We start from the raw sequence: 19,494 nt of genomic DNA, 5'->3' as shown, positions 1-19,494 counted from the left end.
GGGAAGGGGCCACAAGAGGGTGTGAAGGACATGGCTCAAACACAGCTGCCCCAGCTCAAATGCAGCTGCCCTATACAAGGGGAAGCTGGAAGCTCAGAGGGGCCAGAAGGGAAGCTGAATCTGTTGCCTCCTCAGAAAGGAGGGGTGATCTGCCACAAAAGCCATTCCTAGGTGTGCACCCCAAAGGCTCAGACACCCGTGTTCGTGGGAATGTTTTGACAACAACCAAAAGGTGGGAGCATTCCCAGTGTCCCTCAACCAGTAAGTAGATAAACACGTTGTGTGGGCATACCCCCACAACAGAGACCCCGCTCCTCCAAAAGGAGGGAATCACTGCCATAACATGGGTACACCCTGAGGATACCACGTGCAGAGACATATGCCACACATAGGAGGATGGACACTACATGACTCCATTCTGGAGGTTTGTCTGTACACGTGCACTTAGTGGTAGACAGGGGTGCCATCCCGTTCCCAGTCTCCTTTCCCCAAGCACAGTGTACCTGCAGCCAGGTTAGGGGAGCAGTTCTGACCCTCACATATCTGTGGCAGCAACACAGGATGGCTCTGGACCATGACCTGAGGAGCCCAGGCCTTGGTGAACACAAGCCCCCACCGGTCACTCGCTCTGCTGATCTTGGCCACATCCATCAGAATTCAGGCTCTGAAGAAGGGTGTGGCTGCTGAGCCTGACGCTCTGGGGTTATGATGGTTGGTTAGCCTCTCATGTGGCTCTGGCAACAGGAGGTGAAGACCCCCATGTGAATCCCGGGACAGTACAGAGATTCCAGCTTTGGCCACACACAAGCACTGTTCTGTGCCCTATAATGCCAGCACAGCATGGTGTTGCTCTTACTCTGGGAATGCGTGAGCAAGAAGTAGTTCACATGGATCATCATCATTGTCATTGCCATAAATAAAAATGATGACGAGCCTATGCAAACACACCAAGTTCTGGTCCTGCGGCTGTTCTTGGAAGAGCTTAATGCAGACCAGACCAGGAGACTGAGGTCCAGGGAACAAAACTCATCTTCCAAGTGAGTAGCTAGCTTTTAGGGGACTGGTCAAAACACTGCACCCCAGGACTCTCTCCCTGTACTCAGGGTGGGGCTTGACCCAGGTGAGTGGCCCACCTTCTGGTCCCCAGGACCTGCTGCGTATAGGTACACATGCTGGGCCGGCTCCAAGATCAAAGTCCACCCTGCATCCTGGGAAGCCATGTGTCCATCGTGTCTTATCTACCCAGGGGGGCACCCCCTCCCCCAATCTGGCACCAAAGTGCAAGTTAGCAGGATTCCAATGGACTCAGGCATGGTCCATAGCCGTCTCTTCCCTGAGGACCAAAACTAGATGAAGAATGGAGAGAGGTCTATGTGGCTGCTGTGGGGAACATCCGACCTCCTGCCTGAAGGTGAGGAGTCAGTCCTCAGAAAGGTAACTGCAGAGGGACCTAGGGACAAGCCAGGGTCCTGGGGCTGTCTCCAGACAGTTCACCTTTCACTCTGGACTCCTGGCACCTTTTAAATTTCAATCCATGTGAATGCACCATCTAGTCAGAAGCCAGGTCTAAATTTGGACTGAGTTTTTGATGTTTATATTCAAGTTAGTAAAGATACAACTCCTGAATCATGTGGTCCCACCTGGTGACGGTGGCCATAACCACCAGGTGGACACCCCTGTCATGAGGACTGAGAACAGTGGAAGCATATGGTCTCCAGTTCTGGAGCCCAGGAGCCCAGAATCAGCACCAGCAGACAAGAAAGAGACAGACAAGGACCAAAAATGAGCACACCAGACAGCCATGGTTGTCGAAATGCTGTTTACCATGAAAAAATGCAAGCAGTCCAAGAGGGAAATAAGGGTTTTATGACAACTCTACAGAAACTGATGCTACAAACCACCAAAATCCTTCCTGACAGAAGGACATCCATGGCCCAGTCACTGTGATAAAGTGTGTAGAATGCGATCCCATAGTGTGACACAGAATTAGCATATGCACATAAACCCATAAACACTGCCTCAAAATGGTCCCAGTGATTTTCTCCAGGTGTCTGATTTTCCCAATTATTTGCAGGATTTCAATTCCCAAAGCATGGCACCTGAGGTCCTCACAGCTGCCAAGTGCCCCTCCCTGGAAAGACCCGACCCCACAGCCACTCCTGAGGCCCTTCTGGGCTATGTGACCTGACATCACTGCCTGGCTCCGTCACCGGAGTCCTGCATTCCATCCCCGCAAGGCAGATCCTTGCATGTAGAACATGCTAGAAAACTAGGCCCCCAGTAGTCAGGGCAAAGGAGGCCCATGGTGTCTGTCAATGACAAGGTCACAAGGATGCCTCAGATCCTGACCTGGTATCGGGGAGGACAACCAGGTGCACACAGCACATCATTTCTGGAAGTTGGTCATGCTCTGCAAGCACAAGCCTCCAAAAGCTGCAGCACATACATGTCCCCCATGGCCAGCATCCTGTGAGGCCTGGGCAGGGGTGTGGATCCCAGCCCTATCCCCTCCTGGGTTCCTACCTTCTCTCGTTGTCATCCAGGTGAGCAAACAGCACGTTCTTGGAGATGGCTTTGGCAAGCGCCGTCATGGTCTTGTAGTCCTTGGGGATGACCTGCAGGGGAAGCCAGCCAAAGTCAGACTTGCAAGAGTCCCCAAAGGTCCAAACTTGGGGTTTGGCCCCTCCTAGCACCTGCTGGACCCCAGGAAACTGTGACATGGCCGGAAATGTGCCCTACCTTCAACATGTTTCCAGGTGACCACAAGGACAGACAACATGAAATCTCACATCACAATCATTTCAACAAAATGAAAGAAAGGAAAGGCAAGGAACGAGAGTGACCTGACAGGTGGCTTAAGTACCATGTAGGATTGGGGTGGTACTTAACCTCAGGGACCCCTAGACGCAGCTACACCACCTCTGGTCCCCAGCAGTATCATTTCTTTTGTTAATTTCTGTATTTTACTGGTTTTGTTTTTAAGGGAATAAAATACTCCAGTAAATATCTGAAAACTGTGAAACACACACAAAAGAGAGAAAACCTGAGCCATGTTTGGAGCCACATTCAAGGCTGATGTTCACCCTTCGAGGTGGTGACGGGAGCCTGGTGAGCATGAGCTCCAGACCCTGCCACTGACTGGGTATCAACACGGTGTTGGCCCCAGCAGACCTGCCAGGGGGAGCTTTCAGAAGCCCGTGCCCGGAGAATCAGCCACCAAACAGCCAAAAGCACCTGCATCTCAAGTTACGAGTATCTCAAACACCAAGATTTCTCCTTGAAATAAAAGTGGTAGGAGGGCTATTTGGGCCATAAGGTGGTCCCCTCATCCCAGTGCTCAGCTGCCAGAAATGTCTGCCAGACTGGGGTGGCATCAGGCCCCAGCCTGTGTGTGTGTTAGTTTAGTACCATGGCTTGTACCCAGGGATCTTTGGGGGACAAGGCTGAGGTCATAAAGGGCCACTCCACTTCTAAGAGGCTTTTGTTAAAAATTTGCCTTTTATTTTAGAATAGTTTAGATTCACAGAAAAGTTGCCAAAGGAGGTGCCCATAGCCTGCCCCCAACATCCCCCATGGCTAACACATGACATCACAGCCATGGAAGCAGCCATGGCGCTCTGTGGGCAGCATGTCTTGGTTCTGTCCCGGGAGCTCACACTGGCCCTGGATCCCACACGGGTCACATTCAGTGATGGTGCCTGGAGCCCTACACTCTGGACAGTCTCCCAGGACCCCAACAGTTTGATGGCCTGGGCAGGTCTGAGGGGTGCTGGTCAGTTACTCTGCAGAATGCCCATAAATTTGGGTTTTCTGGGATCTCCTTGAGGTTATGTGGGGTTCTGGGTGAGGAAGATAACAGAAGTGAGGTGCCCTGGTGGGTTTTAAACGGTGGTTTATATCCTCTGATTATGAAAGTATTGAGTGCTAGGGGCGGGGAGCAGGTGTCAGTGTGTAATGGGGTCAGAGTCTCATGTGGGGCCTGGAACATCCTGGAGATGGACGGGGAATGGTGCACAGCAGCGCAAGTATCCTCAATGCCCCTGAACTGTGCACAGAAACATGGTCGAAGTGATGCACGGACAGGCTGTCCCTAGACCCATGTGTTGAAGCCCTGCCCCACAGTGTGTGGTGTCTGGAGGCAGCACTAATGCCCCATAGGAAGACAGCGCCCCATAGGAAGAGACACAGAGAGCCCACACTCTGGCTCTCCTTCCCACCAGAGGACCCAAAAGGCAGCACCACTCTCACTGGGAACCAGCCCCCAGAACTCAAGAGAATGAATGTGTTACAGCCAGACTCACAGAGATGGTAAATTGTGTGTTATGCATATTTTGCCTAATTAATTTTTTAAGAGGTCAAAAACTAAAAATACCAGGTATAGAGGATATCAAGGCACAAGATGGAAGTGACAGGCCCCACGTCCAAGGGCCGGTGGGAGGCCAGGCTTGCACACCGATGGGCGCAGGGACATCATGTGGGCTCTCACGCTCCAGAGTGCGTCCTGATGCAGGTGTGCCTGCTTGGATGTAGCAGCGGCAGCAGGCTGGGTGCCAACCCCGGGGAAGGGGCATGGAGGAGGGACTTCCCACTGGGCGGCTCTGAGGCCAGGCTCTAGTCTCCAGGGCCAGAAGGCCAGGAGGATAGGGACCACACGGTCTGGACGCTGGTTCCTCCACCCACACCCCATGAGCTGGGTGTCCTGTCTCTTCCCTGATTCTGTGGGTCAGGAAACCACACACAAGAGCCCATGGGCAGTGACCATGACAATGGTGTTGCCACCACCCAGCCCCTTTTGGACCAGAAGGGAGAGCAGCCAGGAGCAGGGACCCTGGAGATGAGCCCACCTTCCTCACATAGGATACAGCATCCTCCTCCGTGTACACCTCGGCACTCACGCCCCCTCGGCGACGGCGAGCTTTCACCACGGGGTTTGGCGGGGTTGGGGAGACCTCCTCATCGTGTGAGTCTGACTTCTGCTGCGACTGAATCTGTCTGTTTTCTTCCTGTGGGGCGAAGACAGAGGGAGGGCTGAGAACAGCACCCTGCCCGACCCCCCTCCTGCAGGCCTGGCGGAGACCCCCACTCAAAGGCACCTCCAACTCCACCTCCCCTCACTCACCTAGCCCCATGGGACACAGAGAGCAGGTGCAGAAGGTCTCTGCCCACCCTCACCACGAGTGACACTGCGTGTTCTAGGTGCCTGAGGTCTGACGTCCCCCCAGGTACTCACCCCACGAGGGCATCTGCTCCACTCACCGGCATCCCCCCATGTCCCTCAGAGTAGACATGCAGGAAATGGTAGGTGGATACATAAACAGAAAGCAAACCTCTGTTGCTGTCTTCCTTCTCTTTGTTATTTAATTGCTTTAATAACTGTGTGCGTGCAGAGGGCACAAGATTCTAAAAGCTAGAAGGAACACGCACTGTGCCCTGACAAGCAGGGCCCCCCACAACCGACCCCCAGCTGCCACATCCCCACATTGCAACAGCAACCTCATGACCAGCTAGGCCACCACAGGAAGCAGCACAGGGTGGCGGGGGGGGGGGGGGGTCCTTGGCAAACAGACCTTTATCTGTCTTCCTGCATGCCTAGGGCAAGGCCTCTGTCCCCCTCATCTGAGAGGACCACCTTCCCCAAATACCCACACCTGGCAGTCACCTGGAAAAAAAATGTGAAGTGAGGAAACAGAGGCCCACCCACAGCTCCTCCCAGGATTCTCTCTGCCCCACCTTCCAAAGCACCCCTTCCTGCTCCACCAGCAACACTTAGTTCAAGCTTCCCAAGTGCCTGTGAACCCCAAGAGAAGTATGAAGCTATATCCTAATTCATACTATTGTGTAAATTACTTCTGGAGGCAATTCTTCCCCCAAGTACTTTCTGAAGAAGATACCTTAAAAGACCCCAGAGGGGACTTTGAGGTTCAAATGAGAGGTGGGACATCCCCACACAGAACCTACAGGAAAACGAAAATCAAGAAATCATTGGATCCCCCTGCCAAAAACCAATGAATGTAGTTCACTCATTCAAGGGCAGGCAGCCAGTCACATCCCAGGCACTGGTGTTGACATTCTTCTTTTTCCTCTTAAAAATACATTTCTTCCATTTAAAAACAATCAAAGAAGACAAAGCTAACCAAAACTTCCATGTGACCTGTGTCAGTTCTGTGGCATGTAAAGTGGCCCTTGCACCCCAAGCAGGAACAGGCCAGCAGTGTGGCCTACAGAACATGCTCCAAACTGGCTGCTGCCTTGGTCTAAAACCATGTCCATGGCCACTCAGCTGCACCACTACCTCCTCTACAGTTACACACAAGGCTTCTTTTGGTGAATTTAAGGCCGTTAGCAGCCCTGTGGGTCTCCCACGGCCTCCAAGCCAGGCTCCACACGAGGGATTCCCCCTGCGCCTGGAGGCTCACAGGTGCATCACCTGCAGCCTCAACTCAGAGAAGGAGATGCAGAAGCGCAGGCTCCCTGGCAAGTGCAATCCTGCCCCTCTGGGGAGAGCAGGTAAGACGGGGAAGAGGGGAAAGAGAGAGAAAAAAAGATAAACCAGCAGAGCACCAGCAGTTTGGAGCATCTGAGAGACACATGTGCCCAGTGGGGAGGACACCACACTGGGAATGCTCCTTGCTGAGTGCACTGTGTAACCCTGAGTAAATAACTTCACCTCTCTGTGCCTCCATTGTTTAATGCAATTTCATGCAGCTGTTTAAAAACATCTTTACGGAACTTCCAAAACAAAAGATGGCAGATGGATGGCATGCATTTGTCTCCTCCCTCCACTAAATAATGGTAAAATAAAAACCCAAGTGGATGTAAATCCACACGATGAAGACAATGGGGCCAAAGCCTCAAGAGGGTCCATGAGTCTCTGGAAAACGGACAGCAAGTCACTCAGGCAGAGCAAGCCACACCAAGAGTGTGCGGTGGCCTCCGGATCCAAGGGGGACCACTGAGTCATCCTGGAGCCAGACACTGGGGCCTGGCACCTACCCAGGAGGGTGCACACAGGTGGGCTTGCTACCACAGCCCCTTCCAACCCTCTAATGTGGAAACCTGCAAACTTCTACACAGAAGTAGAAGAAAGATATAGCAAATTGCCAGAAGGCCCATCACGCATATTCCACAACTATCAAAATAGGGCACAACGATTTCATCCCCCCTCCACCCACTTTACACACACACATACATATAATATATACACATCTATAACACACATACATATATAAAACACGCTTATATAATACATGTATAATATATGCATGTATGCACACATACCTAACACATGTATATAACACAAGCGTGTATACTGTACATGCCCATATATATACACATACACAACATGCATATATATAAAATACTTATGTAATGCATCCACAATACACACATGTATGCGTGCATATGTAACATATACCCAACAAACACCTGCACACATGTATATAACACATATGCATATACCATACACACATGTGCATATATACACACATATACATATGTACATCTATATAGTACACACATGTAATGCATATACATACACAATACACATATAACACAGATAAAATACATACATCCCCATATATAATATATACAATATGCACACATATAATAGCACATACACAACACATACACATACAGAGACACATACACACAATGTATATGCACACACACTACATACACTACACATACATAATACATATATGAACACAATACACACACACACAGAGGAGGTTGAAGCAAATCTCGGATAGTATGTAATTTCATTTAAATACTCCAGTATAGGGGATCCCTGGGTGACTCAGCAGTTTGGCACCTGCCTTGGTTCAGGACGTGATCGTGGAGTCCCGGGATGGAGTCCCATGTCGGGCTCCCGGCATGGAGCCTGCTTCTCCCTCCTCCTGTGTCTCTGCCTCTCTCTCTCTCTCTCATAAATAAATAAATAAATAAATAAATAAATAAATAAATAAATCTTTAAAAAAAGAAAAAAAAATACTCCAGTATAGGAACACCTGGGTGGCTCAGTGGTTGAGTGCTACCTTCTGCTTAGGTAGTGATCCTGGGGTCCTGGGATCAAGTCCCACATCAGGCTCCCCACAGGGAGCCTGCTTCTCCCTCTGCCTGTGTCTCTGCCTCTCTCTGTGTGTCTCTCATGAATAAATAAATAAAATATTTTAAAAATAAATAAATACTCTAGTATGTATCTCCTAAAATATGATCTTTAAAAACAACCACAATATCCATTATCATCCTTCATGTGATCAAACAGCAGTCAATGCTGAAACTCCTCTGATTCTCCCTATTTCTTAGGGACTAACCCTTCTACACAAACTGGAGGAATGTTGAGAACAGGTAAAACAGAGAACCCCTGGGAGAGAACACGGCCCTGGAGAGACTTGGACGCATACTCCATTCACAAAACATGAGCAAGGAGTCCAGGACATGGAAGTCTCCCTTAGAAAGGAGGCCGCTCAAGTTAAATTCATGTGGTTTGTACTTGATGAAAATACAACTTCTACATACGAATTATGAATTACTTTTTAAAGGTAACACTACAGGGCAGCCCGGGTGGCTCAGAGGTTTAGCACCACCTTCAGTCCAGGGCGTGATCCTGGGGACCTGGGATCGAGTCCCATGTCGGGTTCCCTGCTTGGAGCCTGCTTCTCCCTCTGCCTGTGTCTCTGCCTCTCTCTCTGTGTGTCTCTCATTAATAAATAATAAAATCTTTAAAAAAATAAAGGTAACACGACATATGTGACAAAGGGAACACGTGACAATAGGAACACAAATCATGGAAATATCTCAAAAGGGGGAAAAAAGATATTTCCAAGTGTCCAGGGACAAAGGCATCCCAAAGCCTGTTGACACCAAGGAGCAGCCACCAGCGTGGCAGGGTGGGCTCTGCAGGGCCCTGATATTGACATCTGCAGAGCTGGGCCTGCGCTCCTGGACAGACAGACTTTCAACAGCTGCATGCCCAGATCGCCTGCCATTCACACTTGTGGGGCTAACAAAGGCATTTTTCAAATGTATTAGTTTTCGGTTTTTAGAATAGACCCATAGACAAAATTTTTTTTAAAATCTAGATGGCATTGATACAAAGAACACAAAATGAATAGTTCCGATGAGTGGCTCCACCAGTTGAGTGTCTGGCTCTTGATTTCGGCTCAGGTCATGGTCTCAGCGTACATGGTCTAGCCCCCCATTGGGCCCCTCGCTCAGTGGGGAGTCTGCTTGCCTCCCCCACCTCTTGTCCCTCCCCCCACTCGCACATGCACTCTCTCAAATAATTACATACTTTTTTTAAAAAAGGAAAGAAAAGTTCAGATGAGAAATGGGTAGCAAAATTTGGGAGGGGAAGCTAGCAGGTGGGCACGTCTTCCTCTTACAAAGTGGGGAAGCAGACGACACAGCTTATGGTGAGTGAAATTATAAATCAAGAAGTTAATGTGTCCTTTAAAATTTAGAATTTCAGAAGGGAAACAACTCAGGAACTAAAAATAGCGCAGGCATGGTGTCGGCCATGTAAATCGTCAGACACGTGCAGAGCACCCAACGGCTTCCAGCCTTGGACATGGCAAGCGTCCCCTCGTGGGTGCCGAGGGCACAGCCTGCCTGCATCGTGCCCTCCCAGCACTGGCTTCTCACACCGCACAGGCTCCTGAGTGCACCTGCTCCTCCCAACCCAGAAAGTGCTTCCCCACATCTCAGGGTGCACCCCCCACCCCCACCCCCACCCCCAAAGGCTCCTCCCCTCGCGCCTCCTCAGCTGCCTGTGGTCCTGGCCCGCCCAGAACCTACACAGTGTGCTGATCTGTCCAGTTAAGGACTGCTTCCCTCCCAAAATATAACTTCTCTCACTGCTACATCTCCAGCAGCGACCTACCCATGGTCCATGCACCACAGATACTTATTAAATGAATGAATACCTTCTTTTCAAGTTAAAGAAATAATTGTAACTTTGAAAACCAGAGTAACCCAGAATGCAGACATGCAAACATTTCCTTTGTTTTCCTATTTGTATACCATCTGGGCTCTGTAACCAGCAAGGGGGTGAGGCAAGACTACAGGTGGAAGAGCCGGCAGAGAAAATCTCCACAACTCTCCCCACCTGGTACCTCTGTGCTAGTGCCACGCAAGTCAATCTGGAGGAACAATCTGTGTCACCATTACAAATACCACTCAAAAGGCCTAAATAAATGACAAATCCCAGACATGATGGCCCCGTGCACAGAGACGTGATGCCCACGGTGGAGAACAGCACAGCACCCACAGGACCCACCTCCCCATCCCTGACAGACCTCACTTAGGGCATCCAATAGGGTTCAGCCGTGAAATGACAAGAAACCTGGGACAAAACTGAGCGAGGCAGAGGCGGGCACCATCACAGCAGACATTCCTGGCCGCAGAGCAGGCAATGTGAGTCTCTGCTTTGCCAGCAGGATAGGCAGGGAAGCCATCGCTCCCCCGATGCTGCCCAGCGGCCCTATCTCCTGCCACCACCACTCTATCCAGGAAAGTCGGATGAGGCGCACGCAGGGCGTTACCAGCTGGGCCATCTCACCACCAGCTCTCCCACCCATATGCAGTCTTGCCAAGCACCCTGGATGGTGGGAGGCAAGTCTCCAGAGAACCACCCTGGGGCTCCCGAAGCCCAGGCCACGGAAACACCTCCCTGTGCCTGTTGCCATGACAATGGCCCTCTCATAATCTCTGAGAATGGCAGCAGCACCTCCTGGCACCAAGAATCACCTGTCATGTTCCTGCCCGTCGGGAGTCAGTGGGAGAGAGATTCCTACGTTGGCCCATGGGAAACACATTTTGGATTTTACAGGATGGTAGGAACCTGCTGCTGAGAGACCCACGTGTAAGTAAATCATCCCACGTGTCAATGATTGTTCCCGTGTAAGCCTCAAATCCTAACTATAAATGCCAGCTGTATCCTGAGGGACAGACTCTGGGCCTTCACTTTTAGAAATTATTAAAAATAAGAACAATACCAGCTGTACATGTCAGCTTATCTCAAACCCGAGACTTGCGGGTGGTAGGAAGGTAAAGCCCACATGGCAGTGCAGTCTGTGTCCAGCAATGTGGAGCCTCCCTGGCTACCTAGGAGGGGGACCAGCAGATGCCAGGGCCGCCCAGATGGCAGGTGCCATGGAGATCAGAGGTGTGGGCAGGACCTCTACCTGCCAGGAGTGCCATGCCTGCCCTCTCTGCAAAACTGAAGCCACGAGAAACTGGTCCAAGCAACAAGGGCAGTCATTTTAGCAAAAGTAAAGCCAGCAACATACAGTTAACAATTCCATGGTACATCTGCAAAGTCACACAACCACCACTCATATCTATTCTAAGACATTTTCACCCCCAGAGGAAGACCCTGTCCCTCTCAGCCCTGCACCCACCACCTACTCTGTCTCTGTGGTTCGCCCATTTGGGACACCTTTACATGAGCAGAATCATAGGCCACGTGGCCACTGGTGTCTGCCTTCTGGCCTGTGCATAGCGCTGTCCAGGTCAGCTGCATGGTGGTGGGTATCAGCACCCCATTCCTCCATGTGGCTGGGCTGCCCACCAGCTAACAGACACTGGATGCCCCCCACCCCAGGGCTGCTGTGTGTGCCAGGCATGCAGGTGAGAGCTCCAGCACCCATCTCCTGTTCTCAGGACTACAACCATGAGTGGCATTGCTGGGTCACACTGGAGCCCACAGCTAACTGCTCCGGAACTGCCGAACCGTGTCCCACCAGCAGCGCCTGCCGAGCATTCCAGCCACCCCACATCCTTGCCATTTCCCCATGTTTGGATTGTTTTTCACGTGATTGATGTGCGCTGGGATTTGGACACACTGGCTTTGAGAAAACAATGGGATGCACGGATAGGGGTATGGCTCTCACAGAACCTAGGCTTTGGGCTAGGCAGACACACAACTCCCATGTGGATGCTCAGCCCCCCCAAGGGGTCCCACATAGACACCGCCCAGAGGCCATGATGGCAACCTAGTGCCAGACAGCACACCACGGGGAGAGCCAAAAGAGGGACATGGCTTTCCCCACCTTACCGCCCACCCCTAGGGCCATCCTCGGTGAACTCCCATCCACGCTTCAAGGCCACCTCCAGCAAGAAGCCTTCCCATCACCTCCCTCCTCCTCTATTCACAAGTCCTAGAGTTCATACCACGCTGCAGCCATGCGATGTGCCGTCAGAGCCCACTAACACACTCATAAGACACAGTGCCACAGACGCTGGCGAGAAAGATGAATGACCTGAGTCGGGAGCGGGTTTGAACCCCATGCCCCTGAGTTACAGAGGCTGTCATGACCACAGGGCTCAGTGGCCAGCAGGCCAGCGGCACACCCTTTGGAGCCCAGGTGTTGGGGGTGCCATCTCCGTGGCCCCCTTGGGAGGCTCGGGTGTGGAGAGAGGGTTTCCAGTGGGAAGGATGGGGTTCTAGGACGCTCCAGTGAGGGGACAGAGCAGAAGAACCGGAAGAACCAAGGTCTGCAAGGTAGCCATGTCACAGCTGGGGCCACAGCTGGGGCCACAGCTGGGGCCATGTCACAGCTGGGGCCATAGCTGGGGCCATGTCACAGCTGGGTTGCTTGGAGAGCCATCTGGCGGCAGCCCCGCACAAAAACTGGTGCACACGAGACTGGCCAGAAGCCACCCTCCTGAGGGAAGCGCACTGGGGGCCATGCTTTCCTGGGACCATGGGCATCACTATCCCGCCAGGGGCCATGTTCCACACTTGGCACCAAAGGACCTAACAGGGCCGGATCCCAGGGCTTCAAAACACAAGGCCACTTGGGGGAGGCATCGGGCGGAAACGGGGAAACGATTCCCTCTAGATTCCAGGAAAACCTCTAATTTTCCGGAGCCCCCTTCCTGTCTCCTGTTCTCACGCTGATGAGCTGTCTGGGGCAGCAGGATGGTCAAGGGCACGGGGTCAGAAGAGTCTTCACAACAACAGTGTGGGAACGGCACTTCCAGAAATCTCCGCAGCCAGAATCTGCCCCAGGAATGCCAAACACAGCTCCAGGGACTGTCCTCGTCCTGCCCCTGGGTCCAAGTACTCCCTGGACTGTGAATGACGGTCATAGTCTTCTTCTGACCATGTTTTTCCGGCATGAGGGGTGAAATGCAGGCTTGCGGCCTGAGAGGGAAGATTCTCAGCCAGGGAGGGGTGCAGTGGAGGGAGAGTTTCTGGACCTGAGTTTCTGCTCCTGAGAGACACCCACATGCCTGAGACCCAGGATAGGTGGAAACCCCCCTCCACGTCCCACTCCCCATCTCGCCCTGTAGGAGGGCTCTTGGGCAGTTAGCCATGCCAGCCTGACCCCTCACCAGGCCCGGAACACCCCAGAGGAGGAGAGGCTGTTGCCTGGACTTCCTGTGGCTGCACACAGTCAGTGTTTCTGGGCCTCCCCCAAGGGGAGGCTGGCCCTCAATAACCTGTGTCCTCCAACCAAGTGGGTGCTGTGGTATTTGGAGATCCATGATGTTCAGGGCAGGGGTTGATGGTGCCAGTCCCCAGGGCAACCCCCTCTTGGGGCTGCAGCCTCTCAGAGCAGAAGTCGGGCCCAGGGCCAGTCATCCCTGCCAATGAGGCATGGAAAAGGAGGCCACGAGAGGACAAGAGACATGCCCAGGGATGCTCAACCTTCAGTGGCTGGGTGAGGAGAGAAACGTGCAGTTTCAATCATTTATTGAGCACCTCTATATACCAGGCTTCATACAGAGAGTGTTACGTAGAAAAGGCAAAGTTTTGTCATGAAGATTTCGATCTAACAGGAAAGACAGGTGAAGACAGAGCATGATAACAGCATGAACCGCAAAAGACAAGGTACAGGGCTGTGCAAGCACAGCGTGGGGTGTGGCAGGGGGGTAGTCAGAGAGGGCTTTCTGGAGGAGAGCTTAGCCTCCACCTCCCCAGGTGCCTTGCTCAGAAAAGATTCCAGTTTGCACCAACTCTTCTTCACATGGCCGCCTTCCCAGATGCCTACGTTATTCATCTTCAGAGTCACCTCTGCTCTTATCATCTGCTACCATCTCTTCCTCTTGTTTCATTAACTTCTGCCCAATCTTTATTATTCTCTGCATGCATTTACTTTGTTTGGCTCTGTCACTGGTTTCTGACTTCTCAGGCTACACACAGCGGTTCAATGGGCTCCCTCCAAAGTTCAGGGGGCAGATCTATTTGGAAATGGGGCCTTTGCAGACACAGGTTAAATGAGGTCTTCCTGGACACACAGCCGCAGGGCAGCTCTCACCCTGAAGACAGAGGCAGAGGCTAGGTGATGTGTGCATGAGTGTAGAGCTGGCAGTGACCTGAAAGCCAGGACGGAGGCCACAGCAGAGCCCGCAAAAAGACATGTCTCACTGAAGCCCTTACCTCAGCTCCTGGGCTCCGAGCTGTGGGGCAGTCGATTCCTGTGGCTTCCTGAGCTGTGATGATAAGCTCTAGCGCCGTCGGGAGACAGACACTCAGGAATTTCTGGTCTTTCTAGCAAAGTGATAATTTTCCCTCTAAGGACCGATTCTGCTGCAATCATAAGTTTTGATACGAGATGCTTTGTCACTCAGTTCTAGAGATTTCATAATGTTTTACTATAACAGTCCTCTTCAATAAATTATGCAGAAGCTCATTATTGGTTTCCAAACATATGAGGAGGCTGGCTTCCTCTTTTTTTTCTGGTTATCTCTTTATTAATGATAATAAAGTAACTTTATCAGATTATAGTCAAAGAATACAGTTTTTGAGTCAGAAAAATATTTAAACTCATCTGGGGATCCTTTTAAATAACCTGTCCCACATGTACTTGATTGTGAAGTCCTGATTTACACGTTTCCTGCATCTCCCTGCTACATGGCCTGATCACACCCTGACAAGACCCAGAATGAACACGGAGCAGACCAGGGCCTGGAGAGCCATGGTCCCGCCGCCTCGTGCAGCTGGGCATAGGGACATGGACACACCCAGCAGGGCACACACCGGGAACACCCTGCTTCTCAATGTGCTTGTCATCACGACCCAGTCCCTGGAACCACACGTGGCAAGCATTCAATAAGTATCTATGGGATAAATGCGTGAATAAATAAACCCTTTCTGGAAAATAGCCAGCATCACGGATCAGTGTTATGTCTGAGATGCCTAATTCTATTTCTTAAAATATATCCTAGGGAAGCAAAGAGAGGTATCAAAGAGATATCGGTACTAGAATGTTCTTAGCGCTGTTTAAAAATATTTTTAATCCAACTAGCAACAAGAAATTGCTTAAGTCTATTTAGAAACATCTGTATAACAGAATACCCTGCACCATGGAATCATTTTTTCAATAACATTTAGTGGTCACATAAATGATCATATAAAGTTTGGTTTAAAAAAAACAAAAGCCAGAGTCGAATCTCATATAGTTAGAGCATGAAACACAAGCCACAAACTAGGAGAAAATATTCACAAAACCCAAATCCAATAAAGGACTTGTGTCCAAAATGTACAAAAAAAATCTCTTAAACTCAACAGGGAAACAGACAACCCAACCAGAAAAACAGGCAAAAGACCTGAACAGACCCCAGCAGAAAGCATGTGCACACAGCAAACATGCACATGGGAAGATGCTCCACATCATGTGGCCTCAGGGAAATGCAGAGGAAAACAGCGAGGAGGCCACCGCACCTGCATTAGAAGGGCCACAGGCCAGAACACAGGCACCGCCAGATGCTGGTGGGAGACAGAGCAGCGGGGACCCTCTCCCGTGGTTGCTGGGAACACAGAATGGCACGGCCACCTCGGAAGAGGCTTGTGGCTTCTTACAGAACCAGCCATGCTCCTGCCGTGAGATCCAGCAGATGCGCTCCCCAAATGGGCCCCCAGGAGATGAAAACTCGGGTCCACATAAAACATGCACATGGATGTTTACGGCAGCTTTATCCACAGCTGCCCAAACTGGGAAGCGACCAGGATGCCCATGAGTAGGTGCTGGGTGTCCACACTGTGGTCAGTCCAGACAGTGGACTGTTACTCAAGTGCTAAAAACAGGTGAGCTCTGAAGCCATGGAAGACAAGGAGGAACTTGATACACGTGTTCCTATGTGACAGAAGGCTGTCTGCGCTGGCTCTGCACAGTGAGGTTCCAGTCATAGGACATTCCAGAAAAGACAGAACCATGGGGATGGGGACATATGGGTGGGTGGGTGCTAGGGATTGGGGGAGGGGTGATGGGGTGGCACATGGTGGATTTTTCAGGCAGTGAAACTCTTTTGTATAATATCATAACCAGACACGTGTCATTACACAAGTGTCCAAACCCAGAGAACCTGCAGACGGCCAGCAGTGGACTTCCGTTGAAACAGCCAGTGTGTGGCGCTGTTCATCTGCTGCAGGTGCATTAGAAGGCAGGACGGAGGTCCAGGGGCAGGTGGGGGGCAACGGGCAGGCAGAGCTCTGTAGGTCCTGCTCCATCCATCTGGAAACCTCAAACTTCTCTGAAAGAGGCAGCTATCGTCATAGAGCCTATAACCTAGGTTATAGGCTCTATGATGTGCATGGGAGGAAGAGCTAAAGCAGCTCAGGAAAACACACCTCCGAGGAAATGTTAGGAGCTGCAAGACGCCCTCAACAGACCTGACAACAATACATCTGTTTCTTTATCCTTTTCTGTACTTTCTTAATTTCTCCCAAGTTCTGGAGAATCAACCATTCTTTTTATTGTTGGGCAATTTCTGAAAGTTTTCAACCTTTTTTCATTTGCTCTGCCCAGCTGCACTGTGTTAGGTTCCACCAGATGCATGAGCAGCGGCCCTTCTGCGGCCTTGGGCTTGCGGTTCTTCTCACAAAGACTGGGTCTGCATGGGTCTACATGGCTGCGCTGTCCCCAAGAAAGCCTGGACACAGGAGGAACGGCTGACCTCCCATCCCCAGTCTGCAGATTCATCTTCCACGTGGCCATGTGATGCTTCATGTGATGCTCGGCAGGCAAAACTGAGTTCACATTTAACTCACAAGCACATGAGAAGTGTGATATACACAAACATGTATGAAGAAAGGTGAAGACCAGTTCATCTAGAGTTCTCCTGGCAGTGAATTTCTTTGTAAATGTTATTTTCTCTTATTGGTGTTAGTTATAAAATAATTCTGGAAATAAAAACAAATGTAAGAAAATTAAGAAACCCCTATTCTGGAAGTGTGTGGTCATCTCTGCCTGAAGAGGAGCCAGAGATGTCCTAAGGGAAGCGAGCATTCCCAGAGTGTCCCTAGGCACAGTGCGGGCCAAGCCAGCCTCACGCTGGGAGACAAGAGTGGAGGACCAGGGCCCAGAGAGCAGGAGCCTCTCAGCACGGTCTGGGCCAGCCCCACGCTGAGGGACAAGAGTGGAGGACTGCGGGTGGGAGAGCAAGAGCGTTCGAGGCAGCCAGAAGGAGAAGCCAGTGTGGTGAGTGGGTGGTGCGGATCCTGACAGGAGGACACACATGTTCCTAAGTGACAGAAGCCTATCTGCGAAGTCTCCATACTGTGGGATTCCAACCATAGAACATTCTGAAAAGGGCACCACTGGGGACGAGGAAAGCTCAGGGGTTGAAAGTGAGAGCCAGAGGGGTACATGGAACACAAGGGATTTTTAGAGCAGCAGCACAGATTGACATGATGCCTGAACGACAGACATGTGAGGGTATGTTTTTGTCAAAACCCACAGAATTGGGCAGCCCAGGTGGCTCAGCGGTTTAGCGCCACCTTCAGCCCAGGGCCTGAACCTGGAGGACCCAGAATCGAGTCCCACGTCGGGCTCCCTGTATGGAGCCTGCTTCTCCCTCTGCCTGTGTCTCTGCCTCTGTGTGTGTATGTGTCTCTCATGAATAAATAAATAAAATCTTTAAAAAAAAAAACCCCACAGAATTGCAGGGCACGAGGAACGACTCTGACAATGGTGTCTCTCACCAGGTGTGGCCAGCATCAGCTGCTGCAGGGTTACTAACAGGGCAACCGTGTCCAGGGAGGGGATGTGGATGTGGGAACTCCGTACTTCCTGCTCAATTTTCCTGTGAACCTAAAACCGCTCTGAAAAAGTAAAGCCTATCGGGGTGCCTGGGCGACGCAGGTGGTTAAGTGACTGACTCTTGATTTGGGCTCAGATAGTGATCCCAGGGTCAGGATCTCTAGGGCACGGGATGGAGTCCTGTGTGGAGCCCCATGTTCAGCATGCAGTCTGCTTGTGTGAGATTCTCCCTCTGCCCCCCCCCCACTCCCACACATGCTCTGTCTCTCAAATACAAAAATCTTTAAAACCAAAAGTAAAGCCACAAGGAGTACCACTTATAAGGAGCCCCACTTAAAATACAATAAAAAATGAAATAGCAAATCTACCAAAACACCTAAAGAATCTGTATACTGGAAATAAGTCTTTCTGGGTTTTTTAAAGATTTTATTTATTTGAGAGACAGCAAATGAGCATGCATGAAGAGGGGCAGAGGAAGAGAGAAGCAGACTCCCCGCTGACAGTAGAGCCCGATGCAGGGCTCTATCCCAGGACCCTGAGACCCTTGAAACCACAACCTGAGCCAAAGACAGATGCTTCACCAACTGAGCCACCCAGGAGCCCCTGAAAATAAGCACCTTTCCTTCACAGCAGGAGAAATCAGACACTGGGTTAATGAAGAGTTGCTCTGCGTTCACAAACTGGAAGATTCGAGGTTCTCTATTCTCCTCAAACTGATTGATGTATCAGTGTAAGGCCATTCAACATCCCAAGAGGATTTTTTTGGTCTATGTCAGTGAGATCACTCTAAAATACACCCAGAAAGGAACTGGAGTAGACAAGACAATTTTGAGAAAGAACACAGGAAGACTCGCAGGACCTGATGTCAATATTTCCCATGAAGACGGTGAGGCACCCCCCAGACACGTACAGGCCTCATGTCCAGTGCAGAGCTCTTATATACAAATTTAAACACAAAAGCACAATTCCTTATGAAATATAGAAACTGATAAACTTGACTTCAAAAGCAGAAACTCTGGCTCTGTGAAAGATACCGGTGAGCAAACAACAAGATAGGCCTCAGATGGACCAGGAGAAGGTATGTGCAAAGCAGGGACCCGACACCATATATAAGGGGAAGAGGTGAACATATAGAGAATTTCTGAGCCCAAGAGTACATAAGAAACACAGGTAGGAGATATGAGTAGGTGCTTCACTGAAGGGACAGGCTGACGGCAAGTAAGTGCGTGAAAAGATGTTGAGCGTCATCAGTCATTAAGAAATGGGAAAGAAAGCCAGCTGAAGGGCCACCACAGACCCTTTAGAATGGCTAAAATGTTTGAAAACTGACAGTATCAAGTGCTGACAAGGGCCAAGAACCATAGTTGCTGGGAGTGCAACACAGTGCAGTTTGGCAGTTTCTTATAAAGCCAAACATGCACTTACCATATGACTCAAACATTTTCTCAAGTTAAATAAAAATCCACATTCATAAGGAAATCTGTAAAACAAATGCCTACTGCTCAGC

At 50.7% G+C, this 19,494-nt stretch overlaps 1 protein-coding gene across 6 annotated transcripts in view; it reads right to left on the bottom strand.

Annotated features, from left to right (window-relative positions):
• Positions 1 to 19,494, bottom strand: part of PRKAR1B (protein kinase cAMP-dependent type I regulatory subunit beta) — a 113,029-nt gene that overhangs the window by 84,128 nt on the left and 9,407 nt on the right. For all 6 annotated transcript variants that reach the window (XM_025415997.3, XM_025415995.3, XM_025415993.3 and 3 more), the window contains exons 3-4: positions 4,845 to 5,003; positions 2,524 to 2,615 (exon numbers count right to left, since the gene is read on the bottom strand). In XM_025415997.3, the coding sequence (XP_025271782.3) occupies positions 2,524 to 2,615; positions 4,845 to 5,003 (251 nt within the window). The remainder of the gene's footprint in view (positions 1 to 2,523; positions 2,616 to 4,844; positions 5,004 to 19,494) is intronic.

Source organism: Canis lupus, chromosome 6 (genome assembly GCF_003254725.2).
Source record: "Canis lupus dingo isolate Sandy chromosome 6, ASM325472v2, whole genome shotgun sequence".
NCBI classification, from domain to species: Eukaryota; Metazoa; Chordata; class Mammalia; order Carnivora; family Canidae; genus Canis; species Canis lupus.
Note: the sequence above shows the minus strand (reverse complement) of the source record. Positions and strands in the feature narration are given on the sequence as shown.